This window comes from Notothenia rossii (genome assembly GCF_949606895.1).
Source record: "Notothenia rossii genome assembly, chromosome: 1".
NCBI classification, from domain to species: Eukaryota; Metazoa; Chordata; class Actinopteri; order Perciformes; family Nototheniidae; genus Notothenia; species Notothenia rossii.
This window is the reverse complement of record NC_136912.1, coordinates 76,947,275-76,971,049: the sequence shown is the minus strand read 5'-3', so window position 1 is coordinate 76,971,049 and position 23,775 is coordinate 76,947,275. Positions and strand designations below refer to the sequence as shown.

Sequence of the window (23,775 nt, the reverse complement as noted above, 5' to 3'; positions counted from 1 at the left end):
AAAATACCAAACAGATCATGTTATCAAACACATCCCTCATATCCCTCTATTTCAGCCCTGTCAGAGAACTGCTGATTCGGGGTCCTTAGCTTGAACAAAAAAAAGAAAAGAGGAGGGGGAGCTAATGCCTGCTCAGAATTCTACCGGCAGATACAGCTAAACGCTGCCGTAATTAAACGCCATGACATGTTCCAAACCACATCAAGGATTATTTCTGAAACAGTATGGAGCTCAAATGCCTTTTCTCTTGCGGGTTTACCACAAGGTGAGTACCTTTTTTTATTTTCTGCTTTTTTACACATGCTCTCTCCATTACAGGTTAGCTCTGAGTGTTAGCGATGCTTGCTTATATAAACAAAGACCATATTACGTCCAAAACAGTCAGGCATTGTTTCTGATAGCAACGTTTCTGATAGGGCCGTGGGTGTAAAGCCAGCCCACATTTCCGATACTACGTCATATCGGACGCAAATCTGGATCAGCTCTGTTGTTCCCCCGTTTTGGGTACGGAGGAAAAGAGAAAGGGTTTTATTTTCTGACACTTTGTGAGTTCCCTGACACACCGGGGACACATATTTATGTTTGAAGGACATTAAAAAGTGCATTTTGCATGATAGGTCCCCTTTAAGACTTATTTACCGGCAGAGTCCTAGACAGGGTTTACTTCTAGTTCTTGAAAGATAAACTACCTTCTTACAGGGGGAAAAACATTTTGGAAAGATAATGAGATGTGAAGCCTGAGGTTGGTAAACAGTCCAACAGACCAGCTTACCTTCCACTCTGGCTGTGCTCTGACAGCGGAGGGCGCCTGGTACCGAAACTGACACTGGAGCCCATCGGAGGGCAGAGAGGGAGGCTCCCATGTGACGTTTAGGACCCCACTGCTCCGGGTCACTGCCTTCACATTAGTGGGGGTGTGGGGTTTCACTGCAGGGGTAAGGGCATAGAAGAGTGATTGAATCTCTTACAGCTGCAGAACACCACAAATATTTATTTCTACATTCTTATCTCATGCTGTTAATCATTTTTTGTTATGTGACTAGTAAGCACTACTACGACCTCAATATTTAAAATGTTCTCTTCAAACATACAACTGTTTCCTGTATGAATATTTAATGTGGCAGTGCTTTTCTCTGCAGTACATTTTTGCCTTCAACATTTATTTTATAGTATATCTAAACTTAACAGAAGAAAACTAATACTGTGTAGATATTTCCACATGCTTTTTTATTTTGAAATATGATATTATCATAAATGACAAGAGGCAACTCATGTTTGATGGACAAGAAAGATGCCCTGTTTCCACTTTGGTCAAAGTCTCAAGCAATTTGTTAAAACGTTGTATGCCATTGATACAAAATCAATGACAGATATACTGTAAAACGGCTAAGATGTTGAGGTGGGAGGAGTGCCACTTTATCTTAAAAAACTTTAAAATCCAACTAAATCCCCCTTTTCTCTTCTTTTTAATTTTGATATGTTCCTCACACAAATCCGTCTTGCTCACCATGATCTGTGGGTGTGAGGTAGATGGGTTTAGATCTGATGGGCCCTAGCAGGGAGGGCACCTCCAGCCATAGCTTGTAGCAGTTCATCCTCAGTGGCTGGAAGGTGCACTTTGTCTTCATGGTTCGAAGAAACGGCAAGCAGGACGGCCAAGGAGGCCCCGTCTGCCCCACTTCCTCCCCCCTTTGTTCCCTCTTCTCCATCACATCGCACGGCAGGTCAGCCCACCTGAAGAGAGTAACAAAAAGAGGTATAAATTACTTCTAAAATACACTCTGATCATTATAGCTCAAAAGACAATGATACAGTATGTCAGTCCCGGATTAATGGATAATTCAAAGTAATTTCTGAAGCTTTTAACATCATTTTAATTGAATATGATGACATTGTAGTCATCAAAGAAATTGCTATGATCTTGGAGAAGGACATCTTTTGCTGGATTCAAGTGATTATATGTTAAGGCAAGAGAAAAGATTAGCCAGGTTATCAAAACATGGAGGGAAACTGAAATATCTGCATAATGCTTATTTGCATGCAAAACTGGTTCAGGCACAACTAATTTCTTTAACCAAATAATTGAGTGGATTTGTATAAAACATGTATCATGGTCTGACAGCTCATGTTTCTTGCCCCTTCTTCTTCTTCTCTTACACGCCTTTTCAGCGACATTGCTGCATTCCCAGATCTTAGCAATTAAACTTGCAGTCACACATAAGATTGGTGACATAACTGTGCAAATGAGAACTACATTGAACACAATTGTACACAACACTTGGAATTACAACTGTTCTCATTTAAAACTAATAATATCCAGATGGAATGAGGTATTTTTTCAGTCTCTATTCAGGAGAATTAGAGGTAACAGAGTACATAATCATGTTGCACAAGAGAGTTATGAAACACTCAATCCATCATACCGTCAGTCCTCATTGTGTTTCTGTGTTAAAAGTGTAAAGACCTAGTATTTCTGTAAGGCCAGAAGCCTTACTGCTGTTGACTTATTGTTTACTTAGGAAATAAACTTCCCGATATCCTTTGGCACATATCTTATGGCTGTATTCACTTAAATGTCCGGTACACTTTGTCCAGGAAATGTGTGATTCAGCACACAGACTTCAGATGTTTCATTAACAATGCCATAGTTTGCAAAAACATCCATGGAGACAGTAACTGTAAAATGTAAAATGCCAGCTTACCGGTATCTGATTTTAGGGTTAGTGTACAGCGTGTTCGTCCAGCTACATTCCATAGAATCGATATCACCACTGGTTTCACAGTTTATTTTGATGTATGCTCCTAGGACACACACAGAGAAATACACAATAACAAACTTCACCTGAAGTAGCCTCTGAGTACTGGGGTTATTTTGGTTCACATTGTTGTTCTGTGGCATGTCACCACTCTCTTTCCTGTCTTTGTCCACACAGGGCCTTTCAGGAACTTCAAAAAGATCAGAGGGGATATGTTGATGTTCGACAATCGCAACAGGAAACGCTCATCAATGTCGTATACTGCAAATATACGATTTCTAAAGATGGAGTCTCTTTTCTGTAATATTTACCTTTGATGTGAACGCGCAAAAAGGCTTACCTTCTACATAGATCCGGCTTTGTGCCTGGGTCCAGTTCTTAGTCTTGCACTGCAGCACTGCATACATCTGAGTCTCTGAAGGACGAAATGTGATTTTGCTCACCTGGTTTGGGAACGAAAAGACAAAAATAATTGTAATTTACATTGACTTCTCTTAAAATACACAGGGAAGTCATTAAACTAGTTGGAAATGTTCCCAGAAACACACAAAACCTGGAAGGAAAATGTTTGTTCCTTACCCATTGGTTGAGCGGATGGTACAGACTACGATTAAGCGTCTGATTGGGGTTCAAGTTGAGCATCCATGTGGCCGTGCTGGCATTCATGCTGTGGTCGTTGAAGACACAATACATCGTGACATTTTCCCCAGACCTTGCTACAACTGTCTGAGGGATGTAGCTCACCGCTGCACACACACAAAAAAATCACGATATTGTTTGTCTGTTCTTTTTACTTTTTGTGATTAACAGGATCTCTCTTACGACATTTCTTATTATATAAATGTCATTGAAATCTCAAAGTTGAAAACCCGAAGGCAAATGGATGTCGAACGTAACAAAGAAGAGGCAAAACAAAAACCCTTCAGTGAACAATTGCCTGACTCATTTTCATATATTTTCTACAAAAGTAAAAAAAAAAAAGGGATTTTGAAAACCTTTTTTGTATGGAACCTGCGTAAAGAGTTGTCCTCTAACCACCCCCTCAGATGCAGCCTAAGAAAACATCTTCATGGAGTCAAAAGGAAAACAAAATGAATGACACATTGCTAACAGTGCTTATTGAAAAACTTTCCAAAACTTTGCTGCTTTTCTATCCCTTTCAGTATTTCATTTGCAGTAAAGTAATGTTTCTGAAGCTCGTTTCAGTGAAATTATTCAGAGTTGCAAACTTGAAAACCTGACACACGGACATGTTTTTGCAACAGCTTTCCTCATGTGATACAGAGAGGAGCAACACTCTGTAAACAGCAACGCATACACATGCATATGTACACAAAATAGTTATAGCAGATATGCTCACACACTAATGACAAACCCTTGGCGCTGCCAACTACTGGTCTGCTGATGTTCACATTTTAATTAGCAGCCTGATATTGCAGAAAACAAACAGTGTGAGCTATTTATAGTTTCTGATTGAAAAGATCATTCAAAGTGTACACAAATCTTTGTCTAATTTCTCAACTCTTAGATTCATCCTTTCAATAGCTTCATGTTCGGCTTGTTGGCCACATGTTTAGCATTTACCTATTGGTAAAGCAACACTGTGTCACCCCACATGATTTGTAGCTTGTCACTAGCCTAGAGATCCTCTGGTTCACAGTCTATTGACGTGGACCACACTGGAACGAGTTCCTCATTAATAGCTAATGAGCTGCCTTCATTTGAATAGTTTAGCATTAACATAAATCTTCCTGAGAGATAATGAGGTCATTTGTGGAAATCTACCACAGTGTGTTGGATCGTAGCAGTTGAACCACAGACGGTTTCAAAATGTTAGTTAGCCAAACTCTTTGCAAACAAAAAGACAATGTAATCTCACATCCTGATTTAAGGGCCTACACATACCCAGATAACCTCTCAACTCAGTTCAGCTGTGTCAGTTCTGAAACAACACGCAAACTAACAAAGAGCAACTGATGTGATAAGAGTGACACAACAAAGACTATGTTTTTTATGCAAACAGGTATTGTAATTGTAAAATTATGTCAGCTACTTAATATTCATACATGTATTAAGCTGCCTGCAACTTCTCCATAACATCAACAAAACTCATCTAACATCTGTAATAATGTAACAACACTTTCAGTTTGAACTAGAGTACAAGATCAAAAATATCACTTTGTATGTCTCTATCTAGCGGTAAGGAAATGGTGCTTACAGTACAGGTAGATGTGGTGACGTTCACTCCACTCGCTCCACAGTGGAGGCTTGTCCAGGCCGGAGGAGCGGACCTGGATGGTGTAGGTCAGCTCGGGCTTCAGCTCCAGAGACAGCCTGGGCTCTTCTGGCACAGAAACCACCTGCACACCGGGTTATTATTGTAAATAAAAACTGAAGCTAAAACAAAAAAAACTGCTGTAATGGCTCAAAACATTGTTGTCCTTTGAGAAAAACTAAGAGAACATTTCCTTTGATGAAATGTAGCTATTCAGCTCAAGTCTAATGTTTAAGAACTGAGGTTGGGATGAAATCGAAGGAGGCCAGTTTAGTGTGGTAGTGAAAGGTGCTCAAGTTGATTCCCAAATCATAAGATGTAAACATTATGGCCATTGCTACACAGTTCTCAAACCATTATACCTTACTTTAAGAGGTACCTACAGCTTCTTATAGAGGGTTAAGAGAGAACATATTATGTTACTTGTATATTTGAGTCTTAAACAGAAGAACTACAGACTGGATGAATCATAGAGCCTATGATCCACTGCTGAACACTAAGTACGATGTTTAATGCTGAGCGCGCTCTGTGAGGCTATTAAAACCGACTGGCTGTTGACACGTCGCACTACATAAACACGATGTCTTGTTAGTGGAAAGGTTCACTGCGTGAAAGCACTACTGTTGCAGTGAAAGGCAATTCAGTATGTGTATGTATGACTCACTCGAGGTTAAAACTAACTTGTGAAAGTTTCTCTTTAACAACCTTATCAATAGACTGAGTTCTTCAAGATCCACAGTATTTTTATCTTCTCTTTCTGAAGCTTATCTTGCATACTTTGCAAATTCCACCAAATACATTCTGTTTGAAACTAAATGAAAGCATGAAGCTGATCACTGAGCCAGTTTTGTTTTTTGTTCAAAGTTAAATAGAGACCTTTTGGTACCATATCCATCAGACAATCTTAAGAAAAAATGATAATTCGTAAGTGGTGGCTGCAGAGGATTTATATATTATGTAAAGCCAATAATAAAAACAATTGTTGGGTTGATAGGTTGTAAAACAGTTTGATCCTTCACTCAAAACCTTAATTAACATTTGTTCATACATCCAAATGTTCTTAATAATAGCTATAAAGTGATTTGTAAGAACCAAAAATGCAAAAAAAAAAAAATGTTTATGAACCCTTTATGAAAGATGCCTTATTATCAAAAGCTACAAATGCTTTTAGATCAAATGACTTTCAGTGGGTGCAGTGGCAGACTCTTGCAAGGTGTCACTTCTTGGATAGAAGTGCATATTGTATCAAAGCAGAATGTTACCTGCCAGGCCGGGTGAGTGTTGTTAGGAGAGTGCCGGACTTCGTATCTCAGCCGACCGGTATCAGAGTGGGGGGGGTCGTCCCACTGCAGTATCAGTTCTGCCTTAATGGTCTGGATGTGTGACAGGTTGACTGGAGGACTCGGTCTCACTATAGAAAAATAAAAGATTGTCTCACAAACAGAAGGACATCACAGCATGATCAGTTTACTGCTAATCACAATGTCCTGTAAATCCTATGGATTATTAGAACTGTATATGAAATAGAAGGATTTTCAACATATTGCTCTTAAAATTAAAATATCTGAGTTTGCATGTGTTTGGGATTTAAAGATACAGTAAGCTCTGCAGCATTTAAGGTCACTTAATACAGATTATTAACCATGATATAACAGCACTCCCCATCTAAAGGCGACCTTTGAAGTGATTACTATTATCTTCATAAAGACCAATCTTCACTTCTTCCTTCCTTATGGCAGGATTATCAAAATAAATTAGATCCATCTCAAGATTTAGTAAAAAATATTGACAAAAAAAATCACTTTACCTTTTCAGTCTTGCATAGTGCAAGAAAAGTATGCACTTCAATGTCAGCCAATAATGAGTGGATTTTGAATCAAAACATACAGTTGGATATTTTGAATATTCAATGATTTATTCTTGGCAGTATATTAAGCTTAATATTTAGACTTATTGATCATTACAGGTGTATATTAGAGGCCAGCTCCCAGACTTGTATCTACTGTCACTCACTGAGACAGGTTGAATTATGACAAATATACAAGAGACAATTGAGTCTCATAAAACACAGTGATGTCTACTGGGAGAGAAACAGTAATAATAGCTAAAAAATGCATTTTCCAGACTGCTGTCACATCATTTAAAAGAATGGCTTTCTTGTTTTCCACCACTGAAGGTACTGTAAGGACTTATTTAAACATGTTACCCTCTATTGGTAGACAGGAAATTGCCCTTTTCTTTTCATAGTCCTAACCTCATCACATTTGAATACACAGTCTTCAGTAATTTGAGCTTACTTTCATGGTTACAGAGGAAGAAAGATCTATTGATAAATAATGAAGCATGTCCTTTCATGATGCAAATTGACAACACTGTTAAATACTCTAAAGCTGCACCAATTAGGAAAAATCATCTAAAAAGGCAGAAAATAAAAAAGACACGCATGAACCTCAGAGCAGCAACAATGAATTAGAGCAAGACATTTTAACAATTTTAATGATAATTCAAGCATTTTTTATCGACTTAACGCAAAGTATTTGATGATGTCAAGGGTCCCTATTGTAAACAGTTTTTCTTGGTCTTATATTGCTGCATGTTTTGAAGTTTTAAAAACCCGACACCATTTGTTGACTTCACCTCGGACCCTTGGGCTGATTAAACGATAATACAAGTAAGTGCCTAATGCAGCATTGCAGCACAGTTTTAACAAATACGTTAAGCTTTTCTCAGTGCCACTTTCTAATAAGGAATACTTTTAATATAATGTATGACTTGTAACCAAATAGTTGATTATTACTATTATTTTACAATTGTTTTTGTTTCTAAACTAATAATAAATAAATAATGCCTCACACATGTTTAACAGTTAAGAACAAGTTTAATGTTGCCAGATTGTGTCCTGGGCAATACCATCATTTAGAACTTGCCTAAACTCATTTTGTAGGTAGTCTGTGAATTACTAGTATTCAGTTTTACATTTGTATTAGGTGCAAAAGCACTTATTTCATACATTACAATGCAACACCTGCAGCACAAACATAACTGTAGCTACGGCAGAGCAAAAGTTTTCTAATTAAGGTAAAAAACAAGGATTACTTCTTAGAGATGCATTTCATAAAAAGCTGCAAGGCCTAAAGTTCATAGAGAAAACCAATGTACAGTATATTCCTCCACCACAACAGACTCTTACAACTTCCTACTGATATAAAACAAAGACATTTCCTCTTACCAGGTCGGGAAGGAATTCTGAGAAGAACTGAGGGAGGGATGGCGTCGTTAAGGCTGACAGTTACCACAGTGACAAAGCTTGTCGTAGCGTCAAGAACAACCGAGCACATAAATGGAACCTCCGCCTTGCAGATCACAGGATTATCATACGGTGTATTCTCATCATTCTCCTCTTTCTTCGACCTGACAAAAGTAAAAATACTGTATAATTTGTTATTAACATTGAAGGCAAGTCTTTCAACCATTACTGTACATACCTGTGCAATTGTATGTACTAATGAAAATTATGTGACATGATTGGAAGCTAAAGAACAGTTAATAAATGGACCTTGAGGTGAAATCATTTTTTCAAATGTTTTTTGACTTAGCGAAAACTGAGCAGTGTACAAGATGTAAAAACTGAAAAATGTCCGGCCTATCAAAGTGTGTGAGAGGGTGAATTGTCCTCTTTATCCCGCAACAAGCCTGGAGCCTGTGTTATATCATGCAGTTTCCCCCACTGCTGATCAAAATAAACACAGCATACTTAGCCCCCCACTGAGCAGAAGGGAAACAGAACACACACACACACACACACACACACACACACACACACACACACACACACACACACACACACACACACACACACACACACACACACACACACACACACACACACACACACACACACACACACACACACACACACACACACACACACACACACACACACACACACACACACACACACACACACACACACACACACACACACACACACACAGTGAAGTTTCATACTTACGACACACTCTGTAAGCTAATTGCCTTGACACCAGCAGCCTTTGTGGTTGATGGTGGGCCGTGTGACTGAAGTTCACATATTAGATTTTCCCAGTTTTCATCAATTTTGCACAGAATGTCCAAACAGGTGCCTGACAAGAAATCAGATTTGCATGTTAGGAGCACGTTGAGAGACATCTCCACGTGATTTACACTTGTTGACTGTGACCTTCAAATAAGGGCTTCTGAGAAACAGACTAGCTTCATATTCTGAGAACAGTGAAATATTAGCAAGCATCCATGCTGAGGTACGGTTCCTGTCTGGAAACGTCATTAAAAAAGGACCAGTGCATGGGATTTGGGGGATCTATTGGCAGAATATAAATAAAGTATTCATACACACTTTTGAGCAGTAGGTTTTGTTTACCATTTTTATTATCTGAATGTAGCTTTTGAGCTGACATTTCATAATAAGCACTTAATACAAGGTAGACCTGGGAATTATGAGAATGTCACACGTTTTGCACAACATTAGTATTGTTAAAATGTGTGTTAAGATATTTCCGGCTGGTCCAAAGTAGTGGACTAAAAGAATATTAAGTGTTTTTAGAGATGAGGTAAACACAGATGTGCTTCAGCATGTCATGGGTGTGTTTTCAGTAGCATTAAAGAGTAAAGTTTCCATCAGCATCTAACCGGACCCAAGGGACATTAACAGATCCGCTTGCACACTGTTGCAAAGTCCTGCAGCTGAAAAGCTATTTAGCACACTAACTGACATTAGTAGCGCAGTTTACACATGTTCAGCAAGCTTAGGCTCAGGAAAGGATGTGTATTCATGTTTGTAGGTTGAATAAGGACAAAACGTAACCAGGAATGCTTATACAAAACGTTTTATTCTATAAAATAAATTGTTATTTAAAAAAGCTCTTTTGTTCAATCTCAGCCTTCTCACATTATTCTCACACCTATCTTAAAGACAATTTGGTACTTAAACCAACAGAATGACAAATAAAATGAATATGGCTAACCGAAGAATATGAATGAGCGTAATGCTCTGGGACCTTTGGGAGCTGTGTCATACCTGACTCATAAAGCAGAAAGGAGGCATATAAGGAGTATGTCTACAGCTTCTCCATTTGATCATCATTGCTTGGGGATGAATCTTGAAGGTCTCAGCTAATCACCATTGATTCAAATGTCCCCCTGCACCACACAGATCGATGAAAACAAACAAATCCTCCACACCTCCCTCTCCTTTCTCAATATAATCTCATCTCCATCTTCGCGCTGATAATATCAAGAGAGCACTTTATAATTATGACTCACTTGGAAAGGCCCCCCATTTGCTCTTTAAACTTAAAGACCTGCGAACTTTCTCCTCCTGCTAGAGAACACAGTGATGCTGAACAACTCCCCAGATGAATATGAAACGGATAGTTTAATGCTGTGCTGATCAGAGGGAGGGGGGGGAGGAAGCTTAAAGTGTAATGAATCTGTCAGGCTGATCTTTGGAGGCACATCTATCAGTGACAAGTGATGACACTGCAAGAAGAATGGTGAATCGTGAGGCTCCTTCACACACCCTGCTGTTTGTTCTGATGAGCCACATTACACAACCACCCTGTTGCTACTTGGAATGAAAAGTGTGTTACCTTCATGTTTGCTTTTAAACAGACAGGGCTCAATGTTCTCCTATACTTATTTTCTGATGTCAAGCATGAAACTGTGTACTAACAATATGGGGACCCACTCATCAAAATACGGATGTGTAACACCTCAGAAGTTTCAAAGGATACCTCTAAATTGTATAAAAACAGCTTTAGTTTCAGTGTATATAGCTAGTGCGGTATCATTATAGTTTATTTGATATAAGATGTTTCAGCACATCATTATTTACATCCAATTCAGACTTGACGTGCCAATGCAGTGATTCCTAAGCAGTAGAAATGTGCTTTCTATTTTACCATCTGCATTTGGGACCAAGTCTATATTATACCTCAGGAGCGCCTAAAAACCTGTCACTGAATTTGTCATGTGGCAAGTTAAAAATTCTCCCAACAAAAGATTAAGCATCTCTGAATGTATGGAGAATCGTTCTGAGTCTCTGTCGGTCTTATTAATCTGCTACCTTGATGCATAAAAAAAGGCTAGTTTAATAATGTGTCTGTTAATTGTCTTTCTGAAGACATGTAACACCGACGCAGTGTACAAAGCTGGATTAAAATGAAGGAAGGGACCTAAAGGTGCCACACTGCATGTCAGTTGATATAATGCAAAACAGTCAGTACAGCTTGTTAAACAAAACCAGACTCACTGAAAAAAATAATTAGATTATCCTTAGTTTGGATTGGAAGCCTGATGTTAATTTGATCAGCCATTGAGAATCCTGACTGGCAGAGTTTGATATTCATTTGTTCATACTTGATTTCAATATATGAAAATACAGATATTGAGTGAGATACATTAATTCCCGTGCACTAACTCTTTCAACCGGGTCTTGTCAACCAGGATGAAAGCAACTCACATACGTTTTTGCTTTTTTAAGAAACATATTGGATACCAGTATTGAATGAACTCTCACCTCCAGAGGGATCAGGAGGGTGTGATCTAGTTGTGGAGCTCCTGAAGCTGCAGAGGGGATGGTGCGGGGGGTTTGAATCAGAGCGGTTTGTCTCCGGTGTGTGTGTGCTTTCTCCCTCCGCAGTGAGGTGGGCTGAGGGTGAGTCACAGCACAGCTCATCCTGCCAGGGGAGCTCCATGGCACCTGACTGCAGAGAGGCCCCCTCCTCGAGCCCCAAACTCAGGGCCCCTGCTCACAGAGAGGAAGGGACATTAAGAGGGAAGTACAGTTGCAAGAAAAAGTATGTGAACCCTTTGGAACTACCTGGATTTCTGCATAAATTGGTCATAAAATGTGTTCGGATCTTCATCTAAGTCACAACAATAGACAAACACAGTCTGCTTAAGCTAAAACCACACAAACAATTATATGTTTTTATGTTTTTATTGAACACACCATTTAAACATTCAGAGTGCAGGGTGGAAAAAGTATGTGAACCCTTGGATTTAATAACTGGTTGACCCTCCTTTGGCAGCAATAACCTCAACCAAACGTTTCCTATAGTTGCATATCAGACCTGCACAACGGTCAGGAGGAATTTTGGACCATTCCTCTTTACAAAACTGTTTCAGTTCAGCAATATTCTTGGGATGTCTGGTGTGAATCGCTCTCTTGAGGTCATGCCACAGCATCTCAATTGGGTTGAGGTCAGGAATCTGAATGGGCCACTCCAGAAGGCATATTTTCTTCTGTTGAAGCCATTCTGTTGTTGATTTACTTCTGTGCTTTGGGTCGTTGTCCTGTTGCATCACCCATCTTCTGTTGAGCTTCAATTGGTGGACAGATGGCCTTAAGTTCTCCAGCAAAATGTCTTGATAAACTTGAGAATTCATTTTTCTGTCGATGATGGCAATCTGTCCAGGCCCTGAGGCAGCAAAGCAGCCCCAAACCATGATGCTCCCTCCACCACACTTCACAGTTGGGATGAGGTTTTGGTGTTGGTGTGCTGTGCCTTTTTTTCTCCACACATAGCGTTGTGTGTTCCTTCCAAACAACTCAACTTTGGTTTCATCTGTCCACAGAATATTTTGCCAGTAGTGCTGTGGAACATCCAGGTGCTCTTTTGCAAACTTCAAACGTGCAGATCAGAACACATTTTATGACCAACTTATGCAGAAATCCAGGTAATTCCAAAAGGTTCACATACTTTTTCTTGCAACTGTATATTATATTACGTTTGGAGGGAGAATAATTAGAGTATATTATATATCTTGTCTTATTGTTATCTTAACAAAATAAAATATTTCTCCGATTTAAAAACAACCCAATGCTGTATTTTATTTACGTTTCGCGGTATAAGAGTTTTTTTCCAAGTTTGATAATGATATAAAAAAACATCAATTTAATGCATTTATTATAAATTTAAAAAATGATATAAAGCACCTGATAAAAAAAGGATACAATAGAAAATAGAATTGCTTTCCTGTTTCTGATCAAATCTATGTTAACAAATGCCTTGAATGTAAAGTAAAACGTTCTTTTTTTGCCAAAACAATCCTGAAATTGTTACATAAGTCCCCTGAACAAGGTTTTATCATTAGTCAAAGATAACTCATCTACTCTACCTTCATTTATGAACAACTTGTCATTGAGTAAAAGATTGCCAGATTGGGTGGACAAAGAATGGGATGTTAGAGGAATAAGGCCATCTCAAGACATTTACATTGTTTTCTAGTGGCGAGCCGTCAGGGCCCTCTAGGCCCTCTGTGAGGGCCTAAGATATTCTACAAAATAATATTTAAAAACATTAAAAATATATATATATTTTTTAATATTTTTTTATTATTATTATTATATTTTTCATTAGATTTACCAAAATAACTTGATTTAATTGTATTTAAAATAACATTTCCAAATAAATGAATCCTTCGAATCTGCCTATTCAGTTTATGTTGGAATGTGAAGGATTAAATTAAAGAAGCTCGTCTCTGCGAGTTACTGTGAAGAGAGGAGCTGTTGGACGTCCAGGCGGTCCAGCTATGAATTCACAGAGGGCCCAGCTATAGTAAGTGAACGAGAGAGTAATGTCAAATGACAGTACAATTGACCAATCATATCTTCCCTCTAAATGGGTGGGTGTTATTATCGTGGACTTTATGACAAGTTCCGCCCGCTGTGAAACTTTTCTTGTTTCCATAGCAACAACAACTTCCTGTCAACAGCGTTAACTCGCCTTCAAAATAAAAGCATGCCAAATTACACTTAAGATATACAACTGCAACGAAAGTAACAAACACAATGCAATATCCTTTTCAATTTCAAAGAACACAAATAGGGTTATTTACAGGTGTTGTTTTGTGTGGAAGAGGGTCGCTTTCATTGATGCGTTTTGCACCCCGGGTCGTTGTTTTGATATTCCGCTGAAGTATACGCTGTGCCCAGAGCCCTAGAGAGATTTCTCTCTAGGGCTCTGGGGTGGGGGTCAGAGGGCCTAGCTATAAAAGTCACGGCTCGCCACTGTGTTCCCAAAAAGTCAAACAATATATGGCTTCTTTCTTTGAAATCCTGCATCTCATTTTGTTTTGAGGCAACAGTTGTGTTTTAGAAAAGAAGAAAAAGAATCCTGAGAAAAGACCTTGTTAGTCTCGAACTGGGTGATATTTATTTAGCTCAGGTGTAACTCCTTACGTAGGTTTGACAACTCGAGGGAAAACATTAATCTACTGTCAAAGAAGAGTACAGTGCTTTCATTTGGACAGCTATGCCCACATGGGCTCCACACGGGAAATCTATCCACCATAACACCATCAATCCAAAGTGTTAACACTGGTATGAGGCTGCTACTGTGTTCTGTGGAGATGTTATAGTCATACACATCGTGACCAGTGCTAACTAAATAGAATCAGTTTTGCGCAAAAATTAAGCATACGATACAAACAAAATAAAAATAAGCAATAGGGATTAAGGTGTTTCTCTTCTCTAACTAAGAAGGCCAATCTTCTCATACACATTAATAACATCCAGAAATACATTCATAATGTCAGAATCGCTTTGCCAAGACGAAAGCCTCAGAAAATCAATAGGACAAATTAAACTTGTCAAACTTAGTAAGTTGCTAACAAGTGCACTCATTTCAAATGAATCTATAGCATCCCTTGGACAAACCTCAGGGTATTTCTATGAACAATATAATACTTTACACAGTAAGATCCCTCCAATTTGTATTTCTTAGCTGAACCTCTATGGGGTGAGTTTTTATGCTTACATCAAACCTGAAAAGGATATATGTATAAATATTGTTTTATAAAAAAAGGCTATAACCAGGTGGAAGAATGCATACAAGCTGAGCCATCACAAGTGTTGTGATGGAGGTGAAACTCACCATTGGATACCAAGAAGATTTGCATCAGGACCGTCACTGTCACACACCAAACCCTGTAGAGAAATAAAGAGGGTGAGTGATGGAGGGATGGGCCGACAGAGGGAAAACGCTTGATATCGCAGTCGTACAAAGAGAAAAAACTAAAAACAATGTAGATGATGAGAGAGCAACGAGATACAGATGATAACAACATTGAGTGAATCACGTATCAAGGAAACAGTTCATTTTGGATTGCTCCATGAACATAACACAAGTTTTAATTAGAGTTTTATGATTTAGATGCCACTGAACAGCCAGTGCCAGGAAACATGAGTAGCACAGTACCGTGGAGGAACTAGTGTACCAACTTTTGTACAGACGTTACGCCAGACCTAAACGATGGCGATAATTGGATGACCATTTTAGTTTTCACTTCATACAGCACTGTAAATTGCATGCAATTATGAGCTGTTTTGTTTTGTTTTAATTTTGTTGTATGTATGTTTATGTATGTTTTGAGTGTGTGAGGACCCCAGGAAGAATAGCCAATGCTCATGCTAGTGCTAATGGGGATCCTAATAAAGACATAAAGACATAAAGTGGCTGCCAGGAGTGTTGCGACACAAGACCCTGGTCAGTATTAACAACGTTTCAGTTCCACACCCCCTCCCAGGAGAGTGTAGCCATGTGTTACCATCACATCTCTGTGCAACAAGCTCCTCAACCCTTTCATCAACACATGACTCAGTTGTTGGAAAGAGGTGTCCTGTAATCACAGCTCATAATTGATTGTTCATTTTGTCACAATAAATTAACTTAAGAGCAGCATCACATGTATTTAGTCATCATATTGGGGGGTTTATCTCCCCCTAGTTGGGAATCCAAAGTATAGACACATCTGTGCTGTAGTCCAAATTTAAGAATGTAAATTGACAACCATGAAAATGCCATTAAAACAATATTTATATGTAATACACATTTAGTGTTTGGGCCATTTTCCACATTCAAATTCACTCATACCAGAAGCCTCAGCATGAATCACTAAAAGCACAAGAACTTGTCTGTCCTGTTATCATTGGCTTTAACATTAACCCTTAACTCTAATATATTATGTAACTCCAATTATTCTTTTGTTTTTCTGCAATTATCTTGCTTTGCCGAACACTGTTATCTCTACAAAGTTATTTTTCCTGGCTGCAAAGAAAATAAATCAATTTACAGAATTATTGAATGTCCCGTTATTATAGATGCTCTCATTTTCCACTAACCTTTTATAGAAATACCATGGACATAAACGGTTTGAACATCTGCCCTGGCAGGGGGCTGCGATTATTTCTTACCATTTGCAACTGGCCTTATCACCATGGGCCAGGACCGCCACTGACATACAGTACTTGCATATTCTCTATACTTTAGCTTATTCTTTGGATAATTGTTTGCACGTTCCTGCACGTCCTTCATTTTTAAAACAGGTAGTTAATACATATTCTTTCATTCAAAAACCAAAACTGTCCATATTTGTATTTGCATATTTTTTTAAAGCTTTTATATTTTAGTTTATCCTACTATGATTATTGTTCTGCACCAAACACCTAGGCTCATTCCTTGTAAGTGTAAACCTACTTTAAAACCTGTTAATGTATGTTTTTTCAGAACTGTATAACACCCACGTCCACATAGACCATCTTCATCCATATATTGCAATATACTTACATTGTAGTGGTCATAACAGGAGCATTTCCTAGCTGAGCTTTGGCTGGTGTCAATCCCACTGCAAAAGAGAAAGGTGGAGAAGGCTTTAATGATTTAAGTGCTGCAAGTCAAAGCAAGTTTAAATCTGGCAAGACTGAAGAATCTGTGGAATATAATAAAATAAGGGTATTAGCAAAAAGGTACATTTGAAATTAAAGATTGCTTGGTGGTGTTATTCAAGGCTTTTCTTAAAGGGGACCTATCATGCAAAATGAACTTTTGTATGTCTTTTATACATGAATGTGTGTCCCCGGTGAGTCAGGGAACTCACTCATGCATGTTCTGTTTGGTATTTTGAAAAAAACAACTTCACAGACATGTTTTATATAGGTATGGCCCTACAATATATGTTTCAAATATAGCATGAAAGGTCCACTTTAAGACAAATCCTTATTCAGAGTCAGATTTCTCACTGACAGGAGTACCTACCACTCTCTCAAATATTGACTTGACTGAACTAGCCTTACTGTAATTAACAAACTAAACTAACCTGACCAATGGAAGCAACAACGATTATTTAGGAGATGAGAGCACAATCAACAACCACCAGTGTTTACCATTAAATCCATAAAGAGGTTGCAGATATTTGTTTATAGTTTCACAATATTACAGCCTTTGTTGTGTTATAAAAATCCACTGCAGTTGATGTACTCAGTACCTTACAAGTAATTTAACACTTCAATAAATATCCATCATCCTTTAAAGATAAGCATTATCTACTTAATAATAAAAAGATTTGTCAGCATCTCTCTTCTCCTGTTTCCTAGCCTATTTAGGAAAATATTCGGATCAAGACAACACATGTTAAACTATTTTTCAAATGCATAAGAGGAAGCTCTGCTCTGTTGCTTCATGTCCCCAGGGTCTCCGCCCCCCCTCGCCCCCCTCTCTCAATGTTCTCCAGGTCTGACTCACTCTCTGTCAGGCTTTGCAGTGGAAGCGCGTCGGGGCTTGTTCCCCCCATCAAGCATATATTTCTAACAAGTTATTCTCCTTTTTTCCGAAACAACCAACAAACATGTCAATCGTGTCGCTAAATGTCCATTTAAAGAGGTTCTCCTAACAAGTTGTTGAAAAGATGCATCGTGAGCAACAGCACATTTCACCAAGTCCTATCTCTCAATGGAAATAAAATCAAAAGTTGAATAAAAAATACGCAGAAAGGACAGGATAGAACACAAAATACGTCAAAAGCGAAAAGAACGTGTCAGTTTGACAGTAGTGGCGGCGTAATTCCTCACCTGTGTGATAGACAGCCCGCCTGAAAGGTAACAAAAACGGTCGGGAGCCCGACCACAAACACAGCAATGTGAATAAAAGCGTTAAACTGAGCATGAATAAGGAGAGAGTGTCCTTACATCTCTCCTGGAAGTTTCTTATGCTTTGGTGCTCGAGTTTTCTTTCATCCTGGTCCCAGAGTTTATCCAGGGGATCTTAATTCCTGAGTGAAGAAGACACATGTGCTGCTGTCAGAGTCCGCTGTCCATGTTTGAGTCTGTGTCTAACAACAACAGCGAGCAGGATATCCCCCTCACTCGTTGTATCTTCACTCGCGCCGCTGCACTTGCTTTGACGTAAAGACCACCAGAGCCTCCTCCAGGCGTTAAGAAAATGTGAATGAAGCCTGGAAGGGAAGAATCCATGGATGTATAATAAGGCGAAGGCTCCCTCACAACAGCGCCCTGCCCACCGTGATGCGTTCAAGAACACCTACGGAGATCTCATGATTTAAGATGCTGACCTTTTGGAACAATCACTTGTTTGGTATAAAGAACAGCAACACTTAAAGGTTGCATTTATAAATGCTACCAAAATCACTTCATGCATTAAAGTCCCCTGTTGGCTAAATTACATCAATAGGTTTGGGAAACAATGCCAAGTTGCTAAATATTTTGAATGGAAAATATTCAAAAGCGTTCCCTGAAATACAGTAAAATGATCATCAGTAAAAATCACTTAACACATGTATGTGTTATGCCCCTAATATGGGGAAAATATAAGACAAAGGAAACAGAGACGATGTTAGCTTGCTTCAAGTCTTATGTATTATGCCCGCCAACAACATGGTACACATAGCACGCTGTATAATACAGAACATGGATTCTTGATATAAAACAACCACTAACAATGCGCGTACTGCAAACATACATCCAATTTAACACACAAGATGTCACTTTTTAAATGCACAGTACAAACATACATATCCAAATTAACACCCAAACTCCCCTTCTTGGAGCTAAACTACACTATCATAGCTAGCTGCGCTAGCATAGCTAACGGCGCTCGCAAAGCTAGCATACACAGCTACAACAATTACAGAACCTAGAGAAACCCTCCAAAAATACCTCTAACAACTATCACTATTCACATTAATATTATACACAGTCAGTCTACATATATAACGTTTCTCACGGATGAACTCACCTAATATGGGGAAAATATAAGACAAAGGAAACAGAGACGATGTTAGCTTGCTTCAAGTCTTATGTATTATGCACCCGCGGCAAGCAACACGCGCCCTCTGCTGGACAGACCCGGAAGGTCATCAACCATGACTTAAATCTATTACACACTCCCCTTCAAAACAGATGTCGTCCCGACATTCTAATCCACAATATTATGCCTACATGTCAGCAACATCTATAACATTTATTAAACACATACCACGCTCACTGTTCAGTCTGGCAAAAGTGCACACACTCAATTTACACATTTAAGCCCTTGGCTTAGTAGAAAGTCCATCATTGTATGACAAACATATGTTCACAAGCTCTCCGTTTGTTTTTGTTTTTTACAGTCCCTGAATGTATGTTGTGTGTGTGAGTGCTCTACTTCTTGCTGCATATGTGGCCAGAAGAAACGGTCTCCAATATGCATTATTTCAGGCTAAACATGTTTAGTACATTTACCTATAAAGTGCAATGTTACAGTCTGGAACTCTTTTCATACATTTGTTTTTGACCTCCTTTGTCACACATAGTTTCAACATAGTCCGTTGCTACCTTGTTAACAGTTCTGCCTGTGCAGCATGTCCAAGTGAACTACACTCCTTTAAAACAGGTGAGTGAGATATGATTGACTGTAACAGTGTCATGTAATGATATATTGTGTGAAAACACAGCCCATAAATGTATCTCATGTCAACAATCACTTTGAATGTGACCTCTGCCGTCCATTTTCCTTTTTATGTGTTCTTTGAGTGTAATGTATGTGCATTTACTCAGTTCAATGGTGTGCAATGTCACTACCCTCATATCCATAGTACTGCTGAAAGTGGTATGGTGGTACAGTGTGTGTCCATGGCACCTTTAAGTTTGTATGCAGAGGTGGTGCTTTTATGTTGTAGCAGGCTGGTGAGCCAAGCCTATCATATGTGAAGACCTTTGGTCGTCTGCATTGTCGTTGATGCCCTTGAAGCTCCTTACTACTGGGGTCACTTTGAGCAGGTGATGGGACAGCATTCTCCACAGGTAGATCCTCAACATAGCTGTCCTCAACGTAGCTGTCCTCCCCCTCCGGCAAGTACCCAACTTCGTGTGCCATTTCTTGTTCTTTCTCTGGCTCAGCTGACAGGTTTTCCTCAGAGTGTATGCATTCAAGCTCCACAGGTGTACTAGTGCACGCAGGATTCACTGTCTCAGGTGGGCATGGATTTGATTGCTGCTTAAGTGGTGCTAGATAATACTCATCATCCTCTTCCTCCTCCCCTGTTTGCTCCGCTTCCTCATTTCTCTCCACACTCTTTCTCTTTGCACGTGGCTGTACTTGAGTTTCCAGCGGCAGGTTGTCACATGGGAGGAGAAGATTACGATGTAAAACCCTTGATCTCCCTGTCCCTCTCTCAGGTCTGAGTTCATAAACAGGGATATCTTGACTCACTTGACGCACAACTGTGTGAATAGCATCTTCCCAGTGATTTCTCAGTTTGCCAGGACCACCGCGAGGTGTCATGTTCCTGATTAATACACGATCACCAGGCTGTAATACTGAGCTTCTCACCTTACTGCCATAATGTGTCTTGCTTCTCATAGCAGCTTTGTGAGCATTTTCTCTTGTGATCTCGTATGCCTCCTCCATGCCCTGCCTCCACTTTTCCATGTAACGATGATGATTACTGTCCCCTTGCTCCACGGTCAAGTCGAACAGCATATCAACTGGCAACCGTGGAGAGCGTCCGTACAACAGGTTGAAGGGTGAGAAACCTGTTACATCACTACGAGTACAGTTGTAGGAGTAAATCAGTTTATTTAGTGAGTCTTTCCAGTTAGTCTTTTGTCTCTCTGTGAGGGTCTTTAACATCTGGAGTAATGTTCGGTTAAACCGCTCGACCTGTCCGTTTCCTTGTGGGTGGTAGGGAGTGGTTCTCGACCCAGCAACTCCACAGTACTTTTTCAATTGTGTGAACAATTGGTTTTCAAATTCACCACCCTGATCATGGTGTATTCTTGTCGGAAAGCCGAATCTCAGCACATAGTCGTTAAAGATTTTTTCTGCAACTGTTTTTCCTGATTTGGAAGTCGTGGCGTAGGCCTGGGCAAAACGTGTAAAGTGGTCAACAATTACAAGAATATATTCATAACCACCCTTACATTTGTCAAGGTGCAAGAAATCAATTGAGACAAGCTCAAACGGTTGAGTGGTGACAATGTTCGTCAGTGGCGCTCTTGTCTGACGGCTTGGTTTCTTGTGCTTGAGGCACACACATCTCCTCATGACATAATCTTCGATTTCTCGTTGCATGTAGGGCCAGTAAAACCGGTCCCGTACCAAAGATGTAGTCCTGTCTGCACCTTGATGGCCCATTTCATCATGGAGCTCCTTTAATACTGTACTTTTGTGCTTTTCTGGAAGCACAAGCTGTGTTCTGTTTGAAGTTCTCCTGTACAACACTCCACTCTCATTCATCTCCAACTTGTCCCACTCTCTTAGCAGACATAAGATTTGTGAACTGAGTTGTTTGAGTTCTGAGCCTGATGGCTTCTTTTCTGCCAGCTTGTACTGAATCACTGCTCCAACATTGGGATCATTTCTTTGGTCATGTTTGATCTGTCCTATTGTCAATGGAATGATGGATGCGTCTACAGTTAATGCTGCACAACTTAATGAGACACCCATGGACCATGACACACTGGATTCATCCTGGTTCTCCACTGCTTGTGTAGCTGCTCCAATCACATCATATGACATTTCCTCTGTACACTCATCCATGAATACTTCCACGTCCAAAGGCATTCTGGACAGACTGTCAGCATCAATGTTTTCCTTACCAGGACGGTATTTAATTATGAAATGGAAGTCTGCCAGTTCTGCTACCCATCGACAACCTGTTGCATTCAGTTTGGCAGTGGACAGTACATATGTAAGTGGGTTATTGTCACTGTAGACGGTGAAGAATGGTGCATAGTATAGGTAATCACGGAATTTTTCTGTGATTGCCCATTTGAGGGCAAGAAACTCTAATTTGCCTGAGTGTAGATTGTAATTTTTCTCTGCTGTTGTTAAAGTACGTGAACCATAAGCAATCACACGAAGCTTTCCATTTTGCTTTTGGTACAATACTGCCCCCAATCCCTGGTTGGAAGCATCGGTATGGAGGACAAATGGCTGTGAAAACTCTGGGAAACCTAGAACAGGAGGCTGCGAGAGACAGTCTATCAACTGTTCCAATATTAACTGATGCATGTCAGTCCATTTGATGGGTGTGTTGGATGAAACTCCTCTACTGTTTCTTTTTGTTTTCGTTTTTTTCAGCATTTCAGTTTCTGTAGGTGCTTTAAGCAGGTCATACAAGGGACAGGCAATACGTGAAAAATCTTTGATATACTGCCTGTAATAACTTAATAGTCCCATTATTGCTCTTAACTCACCGATAGTTCCTGGGTGTTTGTTTTTCAGGGCCGTTACTGCAGCAGTATCGGCAGGGTCCACTCTATTTCCCTCAGCAGACACAATTCTTCCAAGGTAACGTACTTGTGTTTTAAACAGGTCACACTTTCTGGGCTTTAGTTTTATCCCATGCTCCCTCAGCCGTTGCAGCACCCTTCTGACAGCATTGATATGATCCTCAAATGTCCTGCTAAACACAAGAACATCATCAAGATATGGCACACATATTTCATCCCTTAAGCCCTCCAAGCACTCTTCCATGCAGCGCTGGAATGCTGCAGGGGCATTCATGAGTCCAAACGGGATTCGTACCCACTCATAAAGGCCCCAGGGGGTCACAAAGGCTGTTAGGTGTCTACTGTCTTTGGCCATGAAACCCTGGTGGTATGCCTTACCCTGGTCCAGCAGTGAAAAGAGTGTGTTTCCTCCCAGGTTATCCATAATGTCCTGTACTCTGGGGATGGGATGGCGATCTGAGTGGGTTTTCCTGTTGAGCTCCCTGTAGTCAATACATAAACGTAGAGTTCCGTCCTTTTTTCTTACGCAGACGATTGGAGAGGAGTAGGAAGACATGGACTTTTCAACCCACCCTTGTGCTATCAAGTCCAGTAAGTAATCTTTCATCTCCTTGTATAAGGGTTTTGGAACAGAGCGGTAGGCTCTTGACACTGGCTCAGCATCTTGTAGTGAAATCTTCATTTGCAAGTTTTCCACACAGCCTATGTCGTCATCAGACTTGGAAAATGAGTCTGATTCTTCTCTTAGCATCTGACTGACTATTTGTCTCTGGTGTTCATCAAGGTGAGTCAAATCCACAGGAGGATCCCACTGCTCATGCACAGGGGGGCTTTCACTGGAGATCTGGGCGTTGACATGGTGGATTGATGCAGCAGGTTTTTGGTCTGTTTTAAATATGTTTGCAGGATATACTGATCTGACTGACTGTACAGTTCCAATAATAGTTCTTGCTGCCATCGTAATGTCATGATTTGTTGTGTTTTGCACACTAACAATAATTCTTGGGACTGTATCTGCCTTCACGGACACAAGAGTATCACAAAACTCTAATCCTTCAGGCCATTGTGGGTTCTCATTTGGCTCAAAAACCAGAGTTTTATCCTCTTTGAAAAATGGAGCCTGTACTCGACACTCGAGTTGAATGGAGTTACGTTTAGGCACACTAACTCTCTCA

The 23,775-nt window shown here is 39.8% G+C and overlaps 1 protein-coding gene across 5 annotated transcripts in view; it reads right to left on the bottom strand.

Moving 5' to 3' along the window:
* Positions 1 to 23,775, bottom strand: part of lepr (leptin receptor) — a 75,279-nt gene that overhangs the window by 9,953 nt on the left and 41,551 nt on the right. Inside the window, exons 2-14 of one of the 5 annotated variants that reach the window (XM_079677564.1) lie at positions 18,056 to 18,138; positions 16,659 to 16,716; positions 14,967 to 15,019; positions 11,606 to 11,833; positions 9,044 to 9,173; positions 8,261 to 8,460; positions 6,294 to 6,442; positions 4,975 to 5,116; positions 3,336 to 3,502; positions 3,097 to 3,199; positions 2,703 to 2,802; positions 1,508 to 1,734; positions 773 to 927 (exon numbers count right to left, since the gene is read on the bottom strand). In XM_079677564.1, the coding sequence (XP_079533690.1) occupies positions 773 to 927; positions 1,508 to 1,734; positions 2,703 to 2,802; positions 3,097 to 3,199; positions 3,336 to 3,502; positions 4,975 to 5,116; positions 6,294 to 6,442; positions 8,261 to 8,460; positions 9,044 to 9,173; positions 11,606 to 11,833; positions 14,967 to 15,019; positions 16,659 to 16,672 (1,668 nt within the window). In that variant the 5' untranslated portion in view covers positions 16,673 to 16,716; positions 18,056 to 18,138. Of the gene's footprint in view, positions 1 to 772; positions 928 to 1,507; positions 1,735 to 2,702; positions 2,803 to 3,096; positions 3,200 to 3,335; positions 3,503 to 4,974; positions 5,117 to 6,293; positions 6,443 to 8,260; positions 8,461 to 9,043; positions 9,174 to 11,605; positions 11,834 to 14,966; positions 15,020 to 16,658; positions 16,717 to 17,938; positions 18,411 to 23,775 lie in introns of those variants that run through there. The other 4 variants (XM_079677563.1, XM_079677560.1, XM_079677561.1 and 1 more) reach the window with 4 other exon arrangements.